The sequence below is a fragment of the Sebastes fasciatus genome, chromosome 11, assembly GCF_043250625.1.
Source record: "Sebastes fasciatus isolate fSebFas1 chromosome 11, fSebFas1.pri, whole genome shotgun sequence".
NCBI lineage: Eukaryota > Metazoa > Chordata > Actinopteri > Perciformes > Sebastidae > Sebastes > Sebastes fasciatus.
The window spans coordinates 14,343,769-14,360,589 of record NC_133805.1 but is presented as its reverse complement, the minus strand read 5'-3'; the positions used below and the strand labels follow the sequence as shown (position 1 = coordinate 14,360,589).

Below are 16,821 nucleotides of genomic sequence, written 5' to 3'. Positions count from 1 at the left end.
CCTTCTGATTAGTTTTGGCAAATATTTTCTCCATACTGTCTTTAAAAGTTTCCTGATCACTTAACATGTAAACAGATTTTATTCATGTTGAAGCTGCCTGAAATTGAGGGAATTTAGCTACTTTGTATACTGTTAGGTCAAAATATTACTATTATTGTTATTATTATTATTATTATTAATATTATTATTTTATTAACTGATCATATGTATTTCAAGAAAAATCTTAATTTCCAAAGGAACTGCTAACTATAATTGTCAAACATATGTGAACAAAAATTAAATGGTCGCCGGAAATGAGATACATTTCCTTTTTTTTTTTAAAACCCATGCAATGCCAATGCCTCAGAATAACAAACTAAAATGAAATATAAAATCACACATATTTAATACCATTAGTCAATTCATTTTCATTATTTTTTATTGTTTGTATTCCATACAAAAGTATTTGTGCATTTCTTATGAAAACCCATACAAATCATAATGTGGTTTGTCGTGTGGAATAACTATGAGCAAGAAAAAAAAGCATTGTTTCCATGTCTGTCCTGTACAACATCTGATGATTTGCGTTGTTTTTAATGTGGATTTGCTCACAGTCTTGCCTTGGTTTGGTCTTGTGATTTAATTTTGTAGTCTTACCCTGCATAGATGGCTATCATTTCTTAAGCGCTTTGTTTTTACTATGGTTCGGGAGCTGCATTGGCATAACGAAAGGGGTCATAAAGGTCACGTTTGAAATCATAAGGGTCAAAGTAAGGAGTTTTCTCGTCAGCTGGTGCTTCAGGGACAATTTCCTCAGCTTTTGCTACTTCCTCTTCCTCCACTTTCTCTTCAGCGGGTGCCTCTGGTGCGGATGTTTCCTGGTCGGGGCGGGGAGGGTGATCGACGAGGCAGTCAGGGTCCCAGTACGGATCACAGTCGTACTCCATAGCTTTAGCAGAGACAGCAGGAGGAGGGGGAGGTGGAGGTGGGACAGACTTTTTGGGAGCAGGAGGAGCTGGGGGTGGTTGGGGAAGAGCAGCAGCTTTTATCTCCTCCTCTGTTTTGGGCCTGCAGGCAGGGTTGACTCGTGGGTCACACAGTACTGCAACAGCCCCTGTTGGCAGGTAGACGATCTGAGGTTTGCACAGTGGGTCTTTGGGGTTACACAGATAGACCCTCTGAGCGTTCTCCAGAGGGTCTGGTGTAGGAGCGGCGGTGGTTGGCGGTGGAGGGGGCTGAGTGGTAGTAGTTGGTGCTGCGGTGCTAGTCAACACACCCATCACACTTTGGTAATGGGAGGCATCTGGGCCATAGGTCAACTCCAAGTGACGCATCTGCTGATACAACATCCTGATCCTGTCGATCTCGTAGATCTGATTGAGAAACACATCAGAGAGGAAATGAAAACAAGTTTTTGGGCTGAACAGATTAATAAAAGTAGAACCACACAAACAAGAACCTCAACTTACTCCTTCAACGTGTCCAATACTGTTATAGTAGCGGTAGTATGACTGGAAATCGGGAGCGCCTCGGTACCACTTTGAGTCAATGTTCCTCTTAGGTCGAGAATTAGTCAAGAAATCATGTGCCCGAGCAGGATCAATGTTAACCTGATTCCCTGTGGAAGAACACAAAATCAGGATTCATAAGGGGGAAAAAATTGCAATTTAAATTCCAATTTGTAAGATGTTTTGTTTTGAATCACTCAAAAATGTATTGTGAGAGTGTATTTTTAGTTTTCCAAATTTCAGGATTAGCAGAGGCATTTAAAATCCCATAGAATTACTGGATAACTATTATTTGTATGAAGAAAGTTAGTGCCAGTTATAAAGGTATTAAGTGCCAGTGTCTCTCCAGAAATAGCTGCACTTTAACTAATTACTTTTGTGACTTGAAATACATTCACTTGTGCATTTAGTTCAGTAAAGGTACTATTCAGCCCTTAAATAACAACTTAAATATAAAAATAGACTTGTATCACATTGATTACAATCTGTAAGAAGATGGCAGATTAAATACCTCCAGGATTCTTTATGTTCATCAGAGACATTGCTTCTAACAAACCTGGGGGGAGGCAGAGAATATATTAAACACCACAAACAACATAACACTTCACTCTGCAAAGCATTACACAGCAACTAAAAGAGACACTCAGCTTGTGACTATGTGAACTTTCAATCTCATTCAGCTATTCATTGGTATGGTTTTAACTCCTACGTAAAGGTCAGACGAAAGAAGAAGAATCGTATGCATTTTACTTAGACAAACCTGGCATTAGCAGCACATAGCATAGCGCCCTCAACAGGGACACCTGGGAAATCATCCTTGATATCTGCAATTGCAACATCACACAAAACTTCAATCATTTTGAATTCTGTCTTACATCACTGCTGTTGTTCACAATAGCATATTAAATATGTATACATAATGCATATTGAATGCATAAAAAAGGTTAAAAAACACTCAAAAGCAACCTTAAAGGTCACCTAATTTGAACAGCTCTACTTGTAAACTTGACTTGGCTACTAGAGTGAAAAAGAAACATGCTCACCTGTTGTTGCATCTCCCCTGTCCAGGTCTAATCTGCTGCACAACATAACTGTTCATAAATACTGCTGTTAATACTGGAGCCTCTCCATTGGCCACTGAGCTGCGAGTAGGCCTAACTCCACCCCTCATGTATGTTGTGTTGAGACGTGGAAGAGCTCATTAGCACACTGAGCATGAACCAGCAGTAAAAAGACCAACTTCAAACAAAATGTGACTCCTTGTAAAGCCACAAGAAACAGTCCTGTAACAGCAGGGCACCTACTGGGTGCACAGGCAGTCCATTTTCTTAACTCTTTCTATGGGGGTCATAGTCTTGGAAGAAGCCATCAGTGAATGTATGAATTAAAAAACACATCCTCTTCCTAAATCTATAGCTGCCAAACAAAAATGTGATGTTTTATGGACCAAATATGTAAAACATGGCGATATGCGCCGTGCTACTGTGGTCCAATTCTTGACAAAACATGCCTGGAAGGTAAAAATTAACCCTCTGTCCCAAAACAGCTGGATATGTCCTTTTAACTTCCAGTCAAAAAATAGAGGGCGAGTCGAGTCAACTGCTGTTTAAGTCCTCAAGAAATATGGAAGAATTATGGGCTGGCTTGTCCAAACACAAGTCACTATAGCACAACCATGGAAATTGCTGTTTACAGACTTCAAAACACCACTTTTATTAGTTTCCGCATTGAACACATATTTCTGAAAGCATATAACACATTATAAAGTTGCTATTTGAATAAATGTCAAAGGTCATTCCCACCAGAACCTTTTTTTCACTTGTCTTATACTGAGTGTCTTTCCTGTCAAAATGTTGGGATGTTCACAAAAACTAACTATATTAAAGTGTTTGGAAGCATTTTTCTTTTTTTAGATCAGGACACCAGTGTAGGTCCAAGTGTCAAACTATTACAAGTGATCCAGAATGTAATGTGGTGGGGGCCTATGTGAAACCACATGTTATATTCACAACCATATATTTCTACAAGTGTGAACAGGCTGCATTAGAGGTTACAGGTGGTAGTAAATGATGATGTATGGTGTGACCAATTAGAGTCAAATGCTTTGTGCCTGTGTGTTTGTTTTGGCTGCCCCTCCTACCTCAGCTCAGCCAGGTACATTTTTTTGCTCAGTGTTTGTCATTTCAACAGCGAAGCAAATGCTATCCTTCAAACCAGCAGGTGAGGCTACGATCAAAGAGTGCTAGAAGGAGACAGGGAGTCTATGGCGGCTCTGCCAGGTGGCTAATGGTGAACATCATACTGTAATTGCTCTGTGTACATGACAAAAATGGAAGGGTAAAGGCACTTGTTACTTTTAAATGATATACATTTATTTTACCTGAACGCTGAGACAAACAGCTTCCTCACTAAATAAATCAACTTCAGAAGTAGGGCAAAAAACAATTGGAGTCTGACATTATCTTTCATTATTTTTGTAGTAACACTTGTATATTACTTCTATATATTGGCTATGTTTGATAAACAAATTGAGCCATTGGTTGCTGCAATGTCTTTAAAAATGACTAAACAGTGCATGTTACAAAGGGTTTACAATAATGAATGAGATTCTAAATCATATCTCAATTATTTTGTGATGGAAAAATGATGTCGCAAGAATCTTACATCCGGGCTGTTAGTTACAGTATATTAAAACACATTTTCAAGAGATGATTACCTGTGATAAGACAATCATTCTCCTTGGTGGCATTAAATACTTCTTAAAAGCTTATTACTCTCTGTTCTTTATTTCAAGTCGAACCAATATCGAATCGGGACCACAGAATAGCTGCATTAATGTACAGCAGCTTTTGTTGCACAACTTCCACCACCACCTTCAGGGTATCAATCATCATAACTTGAGCGCCTCAGATCTTGCAGTGAAATTACAACTTGTCCTGGAGCTCTCTGCAGGACACAAGAGTAATGATTTCAGCTCTTAGACCCTTCATTCCAAAGCTATGCTCCCTCTGTGCTTGGGCCAGGTAACCACTATGCATTTTAAAGATTGATGGTGTATTTGGATGACATTTCTCTCTTGCTTGCTGCAGAAGAAAATGTGCAGTTCTTCAGTCAAATGGTCTGTGGGTGGTCAAGATGTGGTTGCCAGAGCAGGACCTTGTATGGGCCATGATGTAGCCTTCACTCAGCTGATTGCAGCTGGCCATAAGTTGGTCCGAATGCACAGTATATAGGGCCAGACAAGGTTTAGCAATGGTGTCAGCCTTGCCGTATTATTTCCATTCTGTAATAATGGGTTTAGTGGTGCTCCGTGGGATTTTCAAAGTTTCGGATATTTTTTTAGAACCCAACCGTGCTCTGTACTTCTCCAGAACTTTGTCCCTGACCTAGTTGGAGACCTCCTTGATCTTCATGGTGCCGCTTGCTTAGTGGTGCTGCAGACTCTGGGACCTTTCAGAACAGCTGTGTATATACTGAGATCATGTGACACTTAGATTGCACACGTGGACTTTATTTAACTAATGATGTGACTTCTGAAGATCATTGGTGGCACCAGATCTTATTTAGGGGCTTCATAGCAAAGGGGGGGGGGGGAATACATGTGCATGCACCTCTTTTCAGTTTTTTAATTTTTAGAATATTTTTAATTTTTCTCTTTCATTTCACTTCACCAATTTTGACTATTTTGTGAAGGTTCACTTTTGCAAGGCATAGTATATATTTTGTTAAGCATGGTTTCCTTTGTTTTCATCTTCTTTGCTTCTTTTTCTTGTCTTTCTGAATACTAAGTGCCGTTCAAAATAAAACTTTTAATACCTCTAAGGCAGATAATGTACTCTGTATTCTGTGCTGGGCTAAATTAAAGGCTTAAAAGATGCATAATATATAATACTCAAGTACAAGTACCTAAAATTTGAGTAAATGTACATAGTTAGCCTACATCCCACCACTGCTCTCCATACTAGACCCAGATTGATGTTGTCTTAACAATAGTGGTTTTTACACAAGCATGTATTCATATTTCAATATACATATATGAATATTATTCTTACAATCAAGCCTGTATTTGTTATATTATTTGAAAATGATAACTTGACTGTAGTGCGCAACATTTACAGATTTAAAACAGGCTAGAATCTACATAAAAATGCTTTAGGTAAAAACTATACTACAGGATGTGTCCTGTCACAGCAGGAAAAGCGCAGGTGTAAATAATAAAATTAATGTGGAATAATTGTAAGGAAGTTGCATTATTTTGGATTAAAGTTGAAAAGTGGATCTCAGTCTACACATTTCTATAGTTGTCCTTTATCTGTTATGTTTTGGTGATTTAAGGGATGATGAAAAAGGAAAAGACCTGATGAACATCATCATTATGATGGGGAAAGCATTTATATTTAAAGCTATAAAAAGACAGCAATTAAACACTAAACGTTTCAAAATGTTTTTGAAACATCAGTTCTTGAGAAGGATGTTAATAGAAATAAAGAACAGAATATAATTTTTGAGCGTGGGTGGGATACTTTGAGTCAGGGTGAGGATTGGAGTTAAACAAAATTAATAAATAAATAATGTCGATAAAGGTCAACTAAAGGGATGTAAATATGTTCTTTTTTTGTCTGTTTAATAGAATAGATAATTGTGTAAGCAAATGTGTCTAAGTGGATATGTATATGAATGCGCGTGTAGATATAGACATATGTATATACTGTATGTATATTTATCTATAAATGAGGTTGGTTGTATGTATATGAATATGAACTTATCTCTTGACACTGCACTATTACAACGGGTAGTACTTTTTTCTTTTCTTTTTCTTATGTTTCTTTTTTTTGTTTATATATGTTGTTGCTGCTGTCTGTAAGTCCCTTTACAAGTATGTGTATGTATTCCTTTAACCTTAAATAAAAACTAAAAAAAAATTAAATTAAAAAGAAGATTAAGGTAAACTACTTTTAAACTAAAATTACTGTATTGTGGTGTTGGAAATTGTTGCATAGTAGCCTATTTGAATGTGTGAGCAATGCATACATCTACAAAAACGGTTTATAGCCTACATGAGAGAAGTATTATCCATAAACAGAACATATTTTACTCCATAATTACCTTTGTAATTAATAATAATTGCATATGTTGAAAGCATGTTACTTGATTATGAACACATTATTGAAGTGTCCTTCTCTTCTGGCTCATCTCCACTAGGTGGCAGCACGATACAAACACCGGAAACACCCGATTCGTTGTTACGTCACTTCCTTTAAGGATGTCGGAGGTTTTGTAGTTCCCGGGTTGTTGACCTGTCAGCGTTGTAGTACAAGCTGTCAACTGCTCAGACTTTGTCCTTCCTGCTAGTAGTTGCAGTATTCAGCCAGCAACACAGCGAGGAGCTCCAGGGCGTCGGTCTACCGGGATAGCTCACAACGTAACTTAACCGTTGTTTCCGGTTGTCAGCTAACAGCTAACCAGCGAGCTAACGGCTAAAGCTAGCTTAGAGCTTGCTAGCTAGCATTCGACGGTAGCTAGCAGCTAGCTTCTCTTTGCAGTGCGAGGTCAGGAAGCCGCCCACTCCTGCAGAGCAGCATCCAGGACTAAACACTGAACAGTAAGTGAGCAGACACAGAAAGTAGCTGTTAGATAACATGCTAGTTAGCATATTGATCTTAAGTAAGCCAGGATTTAATCATAATCTGAACAAGCAGCAGAAACAACATCAGTTATAGTCAGTGAATTAACTTCTGTCATTAACTGTGAGTCCAAGGGGGCGTTTGTGTGTTGTGCTAACTCAAGTTAACTCTTGGCATGTCTGTGTTGATGTTATATAAGTGATATTGTTTCAGTAAGTGATAAAGCAGACATCGGGAACATTGTGTGAAATGCAGTTGAAGGCTGTGGTTCTCAAAGTGTGGTCCGGGGAACCATCCGGAGGCCAGGGAAAAGGATTCCAGTGGCCTTATAGTCTTATAACACAATAGACATCTGATTTCCGCATTTTAACTTTACTGTACTTTTTGTTATTGCACCAACTTTACAAGTACAATAACAGAATACATTGGTGACTTTTTTGATGGATCTCAATGTCCACACACAAATGACAGTTTACAGTAAGTACTTTAGTAAGTGCTATATAAATATAAAAGATAATACAATATAAAAGAAAAAATACAATATGTATATTGATGAGATGACAGTTTTGCCAGATTACAGTTTTGCCAGATTTTTGCACAAAGTGACCTTCAGATAATTATTGCGTGATCAGCATATGTTATTGCACATATCCTATCACTAATGATCGATTAGTCAATAGAAAATTAATTGGCAACTGTTTTGATCATTGATGAATTTTGAGTCTTTTTTATTTTTCAAACAAAATGACAAACATTATCTGGTGCCAGGATTTGCTGCTTTTATTAGATTTTTAAATATAATACCTTTGGGTTTTGGACCGTAGGTTGAACTAAAGAAGCAATTTAAAAAAAAAAAACTTCACCTGGGGCTCTGGGAAATTGTGATTGGAATTTTACACAATTTTCTGGATTTTTGAGGAATTTGTGATTAAAAATGAATGTAGAAAATAATTACCAGATTAATCAGTAATGAAAATATTTATTAGTTATAGGGCTGACCCAAATGCTTTGAAGCTTCGACAGCTGCCATGGTATTCAACCATCAAATCACTATTCCAATGCTTCGTTTTTCTTTCATACATATAAGTATGTGATAATATACAGTGTACAATCCCCAAATAGCCCATGAAATAAGGAATAATCCCACAACATTATTCATAATTCATATTCAACATTAATCATTATTAGTTATGTTGTGTGTAAGGGTGCATGTGTGCAGTAATGCGGCAGTGGTGCTGTCCCGGCTACTGAAACGGGGGAGATGGAGACAGATAGACAGAAGAACATGTCAGCCACGCCGTGCTGCTCCATGAAGCTTCAAATTAGGGCTGCAGGATATAAGGAAAATATGCAATATGCAATATGCAATATGCGATAACGTTGCTGAATGTCGCGATAACGATATTACTTGCGATACCTACTTTTACCTACTATAAATATAAATCTTATTTACTAAGAATGCTCTGATTTTTATTTAGAGCCTTATTAAATAAGGTTGCACGGGCTATCATGGACCTCTTTTGCAAAGCGTCTGGTTAAACAAGACTTTGCACTGTCCTTTTGTTGCTTTCTTTTTATAGCAGCCTGTTTCAGTTATGATGGCGTGTGCAGTACATGTAAATCTCTTCTGTCAGTGCATGTGTGAGAGACCTGCAGGGCTTTTCATTCTCAGTCCTCAGCTGTTGGCAGGAGAAAGAGGCCGAGGGTCATTGGTTGAAGTGGCCAGCGTTGGATCGGGTAGATGTCACCAACAGGATCGTGTACTGCCACGTCTGTCGCCCGTTGCACTGAGTCACACTTTCATAACTGACAAAGCAGCTACAGTACAGCCAAGGGTTGTTAAGACGTAATAACAAGTTAAAGAAGCGACGAGGCTAGGCATTTCAAAATAATGAACCCCTCCCGTTAATGACCTGTGGCTTCATTTTTGGTGGCGTGATGGAATGTGTGGAATATAAAGTGTGATGACCCATAACACAGGAACCCTTGTGATAGGATACCAGCAGTAGTTTCTATTGCTTCTCTAAATATGAACAGATAGGGTGGATGTCCCTTCATCGTTCATAGAGGGATCTCTACGAAGGATCTTTGAGGGTGTTTGAAATTCTGTTTAGAGAATTTAATGTGAGGTTGAAATCCAAAGACTATTTTAGGTCCCAGTCTTGTTCTACTAGGATACACAGGACCGTTATAGACTCTAATTAAGACACTGATAATTGAACTTGGACTCTTCCAGGTTTATTTGGTGCTGCATAGTTGATTAAGATTAATCTGCAACTATTTTGATAATTGATTAATCATAAAGTTAAGCATAAATAACTAATGGTCCCAGCTTCTACAATGTGATAAGTTACTGCTTTTCTTTGTTTTGTTCTTGTTTTGTATCGTTGGGTTTTTTGAGTGTTTTGTGGACAAAACAAGATATTTCAAGATGTTGGGCTTGGTGTATGTGAAATTATCAGCAGATTAAGCTAGGGCTGCAGCTAACGATTATTTTCATTGTTGATTAAAGGTGAAAAAAGGTCAATCATCAATGTTTCCCAAAGCCCAAAATGACGTCCTCAAATGTCTCGTTTTGTCCACAACTCAAAGATATTCAGTTTACTGTCACAGAGGAGTAAAGAAACCAGAAAATATTCACATTTAACAAGCTGGAATGACTTTTGACTTTTTGACTTTTGTTTCTTTAAAAATCACGTAAAAAACAATTAATTGATTATCAAAGTAGTTGCTGATTAATTTAATAATTGACAATTAATTGATTAATCGTTGCAGCTCTAAATTAAGCAATGACCAAAGTGATGAGTTATTTTCAACCCTACTTTATGATATCGAGTACAGATACCCAGGATGTTGAGCTTGTTGAAATCCTATACAACATTTTGTCGTCAGCTGAAATCGTCACGATCCCATGATGCCAAATGTGACGTTAACTTAATCTTAGTCACCCTTGATTTTTGGAAATATCAGCAGAATAACAGCAGGCTGTACATGGTTCATGTTCTGTATGTTAGGAACAATATGTTTTATGTTGAAGAAACAGATGGTTTTATTTAAATTTCCAGTTGACCTTCATGTGTGTGTTCGTGAAAGCTGCTATTTTTCCATCCAATGCTTCCTGGTGATTCATTGTGCCGAGTCACATACTGTGTTCTCCATCTGTTACTGGGTCAAGGTTGACTCAGGAAATGTCCCCTGCCATAACCTCACTGTCGTCTCGATTTACCGTCTCAGTTCTGTATGCTATATAATGCGTACTGTAATTATAATACATACAGTTCATGTCTAGAATGTGGGCACATTATACAGAGTAAAACTGAGTGTCTGCATCTATGTGTCCCTTTTTTAATCATGCTAGAAGATGGCAAAGCAGTGCATGGTGCATGTGAAGTATGCGGCAGTGTTTTAATTGCGTTTGTCTTTGCATTTGACACAGATGGAGGCCCAAAGCTCCAGCGGGCTGCTGCTGTCCAGAAAGAGGAGAAGAGAGGGCTCCAATCGGGAGACCGAGGAGGGAGAGAGGCTTGGGAAAATCCCCAGATGTACTGTGGTGAGTCAGCTGTGTTCTTTGGCTGTCATTGAGCAGCGTGTTTGTGCTTGCTTGGCTTGATTTACCAATAGAAGAGTGAAGAGTTTAAACTCTCCCACAGTTTTTTCACCATTATTATATAAAAGGTATTTTCTCTACAGAGGTCTGAATCGTCGTGTCTCAGCCTTTATGTCGGCCGATGAGTTAGTGTGCTTAAAAAATGACATCCGCTCCGTAACCCCAACATCAACACGCTTGATTTCCACATGATCAGATCGTTCCAGGAAAGAACATTACGAAATAAGAACGTGATGATTTTACTTTATCCAACCAGGGAAGAGAAGATTATTCACTATGGTGTCCAGCTATACAGTTTTGTGTGAATAAATGGAAAACTTCCTTGATCACTAACATCTTCCCCTTCTGTCGGTATGCGTCTTTTAGGGTTTAAAGCACCCTGCACCTTTCGCAGATGAGCTGGTGCCAGCTGATGGTAAACCCTATGAGAGAGTCACCATGGAAGAGGCAAAGAGGGGAACAAAACGTGGGTCTGATTCTTTCAATCTGTCCTTTAGTATGACTTTCTTTGACAATTTCTCACTCTGATTGATGCTTCTTGGTCTTAAGAAACCTTTCAACTCATGTTTCTCTTATACATATTCTCCTTTTTTTTTTTTTCAGTAACAATACATTTCCTCTCAGTCTTGAGTACAGTCATGAATATGAACAAACTCGTACAATTTTAGTCTGTACAGAATAAATAAATCTATCTCTGCATGTTTCATCCTGTCTCCGTCCAGTTGAAAGACCGGTGCGGGTGTATGCAGATGGCATCTTTGATGTTTTCCACTCAGGTCACGCCAGAGCGCTCATGCAGGCTAAGTGCCTCTTCCCAAATACACACCTCATCGTAGGAGGTAAGTGTGTGACGATGTGTGTCCAGCTTTCACAGCAGCATACCCTTTATCAGCTGCTTCTTTTGTAAGTGTGAACAGGAAGACAATCAAGACAGTTCCAGTTCTGATAATTAATAGTGCAAGATAAGGAAACTTAACTGGGATATTGTGAGATATTACTAGATGTTCTGAGGTCATTTGATACATCTTATGATTGTCGTCCACCACCTGCTTCTTCTGAGTGGTTTTGATAGGTCTTTCTTATAATAATGGGAAGGGTAAACAAAGCTGTTTTTCATTGCAATACAGTAAAAATAGTAAGCTGAAGTAACAGTAGATCAGAGTGCTTTCCCCCTCCATCATTTTAAAAACATTTCTGTGTTAACCAGCTTCAAAATGTTTTTTCTTTGGAATTGAAATAATTTCAAACAATAATTTCTGTGTTTGTTTTTACTATTCAAAGTGTGCAGTGATGACCTGACCCACAAATACAAGGGCTTCACAGTGATGAACGAGGACGAGCGATACGATGCCATCAGACATTGCCGCTACGTGGATGAAGTAGTGCGAAACGCTCCCTGGACGTTATCGCCAGAGTTCCTCAAAAAACATCGCGTGAGTGGATGCAACAGAGAAACACCTGAGTTAAAAGACAAAACTAAATAATTAGAGAAACTGCCTGTTTATTCATTGAAATCTTGAGTTGAGAAAATAAAATAATCTAAAAGAATGAGTTGGAAAGCCTCCATGCCCTGATCCTCTGTAACCTTTGCCCTGCCGTTTCTTTGTGTATTTTTGTACAATTTGTAGATGTGAATCTACTGTGTATGTGTGTTGTTTCTAGATTGACTTTGTGGCCCACGACGACATCCCATACTCCTCAGCTGGCAGTGATGACGTGTACAAGCACATCAAGGAAGCTGGTGAGTAACCAAGAGTGTTGGTGTGGTACGCAAGTAATTACAGGATCCAGTTCAGCATTTACTACTGCTTCCGATGCACGTGTGGCACTGCATAGTACTATAAAAACACATTTTGATCCATTTTCTTAGTGTTGTTACTTAAAAATTACAAGAAACATGGGTCAGTGGAATACAGTATATAGTCCTTACAATGATTGAGTATTAAGAACATAAATCAATGCATGCAAACACACATTCACACAAACATATAAATGAAGGGCTAACTGTTCATACTTTTGTATCTGGTGACTACTGACCTTTTCATCACCCTCTGCCCTCCACAGGTATGTTCGCTCCCACCCAGCGGACAGAGGGTATCTCCACCTCCGACATCATCACACGCATAGTCCGTGACTACGACGTGTACGTCAGACGCAACCTGCAGAGAGGATACACGGCGAAGGAACTCAACGTCAGCTTCATTAACGTACGAAACTTTGCTTTGGTTTAACTGTGCGAGTGTCGGTGTGACGGCGACGGAGCTTGTTATGTGAAGGCTGTAATTCAAGTTGAATATGTGGCAGTTACACACCTCATCTTCTTTCTGCTGTCCTCACTCTTTATCAGGAGAAGAAGTACCACTTGCAGGAGCGCGTGGACAAGGTGAAGCGGAAGGTACGTGACGTGGAGGAGAAGAGCAAAGAGTTCGTCCAGAAGGTGGAGGAGAAGAGCATCGACCTCATCCAGAAATGGGAGGAGAAATCCAGGGAGTTCATCGGCAACTTCCTGCAGATGTTTGGTCCTGAGGGAGCTCTGGTGAGGATGCTGGTTTAGTTTGGTCTTTAATCACTGTTTTAATCAGGCAGCACTAAGAACACACCCCTCTTACACCATTGATGGCCTGGGAGACATGTTGCAAGGAGGACTTTATCATCTATGACACACACCAATTGGGAAACATTTGTCTCAGTGACACACGTGTAATTATATACCAAGGCACACTTGATTTATTTAAAAGTTATAATTACATTCATAGTTATAAAAGCATTCATTATTTCAGTATATTTACTATACTACTTTAATTAGTTAATTACATTTTAAAACGGCATAAAAGTCTGCATAATGACTTGTTAAGGACTTTGACTTGACTTGGGACTTACTTGTGACTATGTTCCACCTGTGTACTGGTATGACTGTAACAGCTGACTGCCTGTAAAGTATGAAAAATATTCATCAACCTAAAAACCTTTTAGTATGCTTACAGAACATGCAAAGTACTGTGCATGCGTCTGTAACTTCTATCAGGACAGAGCGATATGGCCAAAATCTATCCCGATATAGGTCATTTCAGATCTCGATTACGATATATACCACCATACAGCATGTTTTCTGGTAATTCAATAAATAAGTAGTCTATATTGAATAACCACATGGTAAAGCCTATTTTTGTATTAAATACTTGATAAGTATTTTCTAATTTTAAGAACTTGAGTGCAAAAGGAACAGTTTTAAGTGACATTATAGGGAAAGAAATGAATAAATATAGGCCTAATTTATATCGCGATAGAAATGTTATAGAAAAATATATACAATAGACATTATATATTGTTTTGACGATATAAATCGTCATATTGCCCAGCCCTAACTTCTATTTTAGATCTTTGTTAGGTCATACACAACCAGTTGATACGATTTCATGCCAATGACCCAACATTTGAGAAGATTTGATTGTATTCATACATTACAATTTCTTGAAGGAATAGTTTTCATGTTATGAAATATAATTATTTGCTGTTGTATCATCAGTTGATATGACAGATGATCTCATTATGTTTGTGTCTGACCTCCACAGAAGCACATGCTGAAGGAAGGGAAGGGCCGCATGCTTCAGGCCATCAGCCCAAGGCAGAGCCCCGACAGCAGTCCCACCCGCGAGGAGCGCTCCCCCTCTCCCCCTTTCCGCCTCCCCTTCTTCAACAAGACCTCCCCGCCTCCCTCACCTCCTCCCCACCACAGCGGAGCCCGCGGATACCTCATCAGCGAGGATGACGACGAAGACGACGAAAACTAGAGCACGTTTGAATCCTTCACTGTTGTCGGGCCGCAGTCAGACGCTACTGAGCTGTCGTGGTTTTCATCAAGCTCCTGCTTCCATTTTTCTTTGTTTGTTTTGACATTTTTAGCACTTCAGTTTCACATTAACTGTAACAGCCAGTTTCTCCACGGCTCTTCTTTTTAACAGCCAATTATGTCCTCTTTGTTTTCGTGCAAAGGTCAGTAAAAGTCACCACTAGTCATCTGAGTTCTTGGAAAATTAGTCTCATTTATCTCTGTCACTTTTGATGTTGAGTTTATTAGTCACTCACTGTCACTTAGGAATATTTGCAGGGGTCACACTCAGTGCACTCTTCCATCTATGACGGTTTTCTTAAGGTCGGCGTTGTAGCGAGGTAGGGGTTTATGTTTTTGTCATGGCTTTAGCGGGAGGGCTCGTAGGTTTTTGGTCCCTTGCTGGAACAGCGCATCTAGTTTGGTGTGGGAGAGGTGAGACCTCACAGAGACACTGTTGAATATCTCCAGTTTTCAGAGCAGGTCAGAAAACTGGACATTTAAACGATCTGCTCATGTGGGGCAGTTTATATTCTGCTCGTACTAACTAGAAACCCACCTGACTTTTTTTGAAATAGCAGGGAAACTCCAGATTACATCAAATCTGAGCTGAACATGAGAGTCGAGTGTTATACGTCTACTAAACAGTAGCTTTTCTCCAAGTTTGTCTGCCTGCTTTGGGGCTGTGCGTGCGTGTCTGTGTGTATGTGCATGTGATTGTGCGTGCAAGCTCTTACGTCGGCATGTTTGAAGCGTCTTCGGTCAACCATCTGTTGACAGACATGGATTCAGCTTTGACTTTACTGCTTATATTTGCTTTTAAATGTTTTTTCGTCTGCTGACAAGAATCAGTCTTTGGAAGACGAGTTTCAAACTGGACGCCTTTCTCGTGACGTAAAAAGAAAGTCTTGCGAGGACGACCCATTTCAATGTTGATGTAGAAATACTTATTTTTGTAGATTTCGTCTTTCCTTTCTCTATCCTCTGTACAGATCTTAATCATCTCTGTTTGGAAGTGACAGTTTGAGCAGTGAATCAACACGAGCAAGGCTGGAGTTATATATATATTTTTTTTTCTTTTTGTTAATGCATCACCTGGGCCTGTAGGGAAGTAATAATCTTCATCTGATAAACATGTGATGACAATAGTAAGTATTATGTTTTCATAAATCAAAGAAGACCTGAGAACTGTCTAAATTCCCTACGTCTCATAAGAAATTACATATTTCCGTTAGTTGGAGTCATAAGCACACTGTTATGAGTAAGGCTTCCTCATTAGTAGCACACATACATGGAAAAATATACAAGGTCGTCCCAAATAGTTAGGACTTTGGGTATTTTTTCCAAATCTTGCACCAATCTTCAGGACTTCTGAGTGTGTGCACACAGACTCCATCGGTTTAAAGATGTATTTGGCAGATTGGACGGCACTGTGTCACATAACGGTGTGAGGGGTTCAGATTTATGCATCAATGATCAACATTTATGTAGCTACCTCCTTCCCTGAACTGATTCTGTTTCCTGAGATGAGCACAAAGTATGAGCATTATTTTTTTCCTTTCTGAACAGAGCCATTGTTGCAGCACTGAAGCAATGTGACTGGGTCGCATATTTGAGATTTTCCGGCCTCGGTGTGTGTGTGTGTGTGTGTGTGTGTGTCCTGCATCTCCGGTGATTAAAGCATGTGTTGTGTCTCCTATATAACCGCAAAATGAAACCTCACAGGTGATCTGAAGATGTAACGCAATACTGTTAGATGACTCTAATATAAATGTCGACAGACGTGGGATTGATCTGTTCTAGGCTTGGTTTCCCAAAAAGAACTTGTGGTTTAAATCTTGCTGCAGCGACAAAGACTGCCTCTATTCTTGTGGGTGTAAATCAGATTTTAAATGTTGGGAAATAACTCAAAAGAATTTCCACAGTTATAAATTCCTACTTTTGGTATTAAAAGTACAAAGCCAGTATAATTTTCTGAGCAAAATCCAGCCGTGATTTTGGTGCTAAGCTACTTTTGGGAACCCTCGCCTCGATTCTTGTGGAATCTGTTCAGGTTCAAGATGGCAAAGACTCAAGTGGCAAGCCAATAACGGCCACTACTGCTAGATACAAATGTAAATGTTTTTAACAGCGTTTTAATCATGTGTTATTTTACTGTTTGGGGTTATTTTTGTTTAATTTCCTAGATGTAGAGGAAGGGCAAGACAGGAAAAATGTATTAAACATGTTGGCCAAAGCATTTCTTGACCTTGATCAATTATTTTGTCTCAAGTG

The 16,821-nt window shown here is 39.0% G+C and overlaps 2 protein-coding genes across 3 annotated transcripts; one reads left to right on the top strand and one right to left on the bottom strand.

Moving 5' to 3' along the window:
• Positions 1 to 400: 400 nt before the first annotated feature.
• LOC141776264 (uncharacterized) lies at positions 401 to 2,646 on the bottom strand. Of its 2 annotated transcripts, XM_074649734.1 has the most exons (5): positions 2,531 to 2,646; positions 2,248 to 2,311; positions 1,999 to 2,043; positions 1,449 to 1,597; positions 401 to 1,352 (listed from the first exon to the last, which is right to left on the bottom strand). In XM_074649734.1, the coding sequence occupies exons 1-5, from the start codon at positions 2,540 to 2,542 to the stop codon at positions 678 to 680; spliced, it is 945 nt and encodes a 314-aa protein (XP_074505835.1). In that variant the 5' UTR covers positions 2,543 to 2,646; the 3' UTR covers positions 401 to 677. The 2 variants fall into 2 exon arrangements, with proteins under 2 accessions (XP_074505835.1, XP_074505834.1); XM_074649733.1 differs by lacking the exon at positions 2,531 to 2,646 and having other exon boundaries at positions 530 to 1,352; positions 2,248 to 2,345.
• Positions 2,647 to 6,745: 4,099 nt separating this feature from the next.
• On the top strand, positions 6,746 to 16,786 carry pcyt1aa (phosphate cytidylyltransferase 1A, choline a). The gene is made up of 9 exons (XM_074650912.1): positions 6,746 to 7,089; positions 10,548 to 10,661; positions 11,085 to 11,184; positions 11,441 to 11,557; positions 12,000 to 12,151; positions 12,381 to 12,459; positions 12,783 to 12,925; positions 13,066 to 13,254; positions 14,291 to 16,786. Exons 2-9 carry the CDS (start codon positions 10,548 to 10,550, stop codon positions 14,507 to 14,509), a joined length of 1,113 nt encoding a protein of 370 aa, XP_074507013.1. The 5' UTR covers positions 6,746 to 7,089; the 3' UTR covers positions 14,510 to 16,786.
• Positions 16,787 to 16,821: the final 35 nt, after the last annotated feature.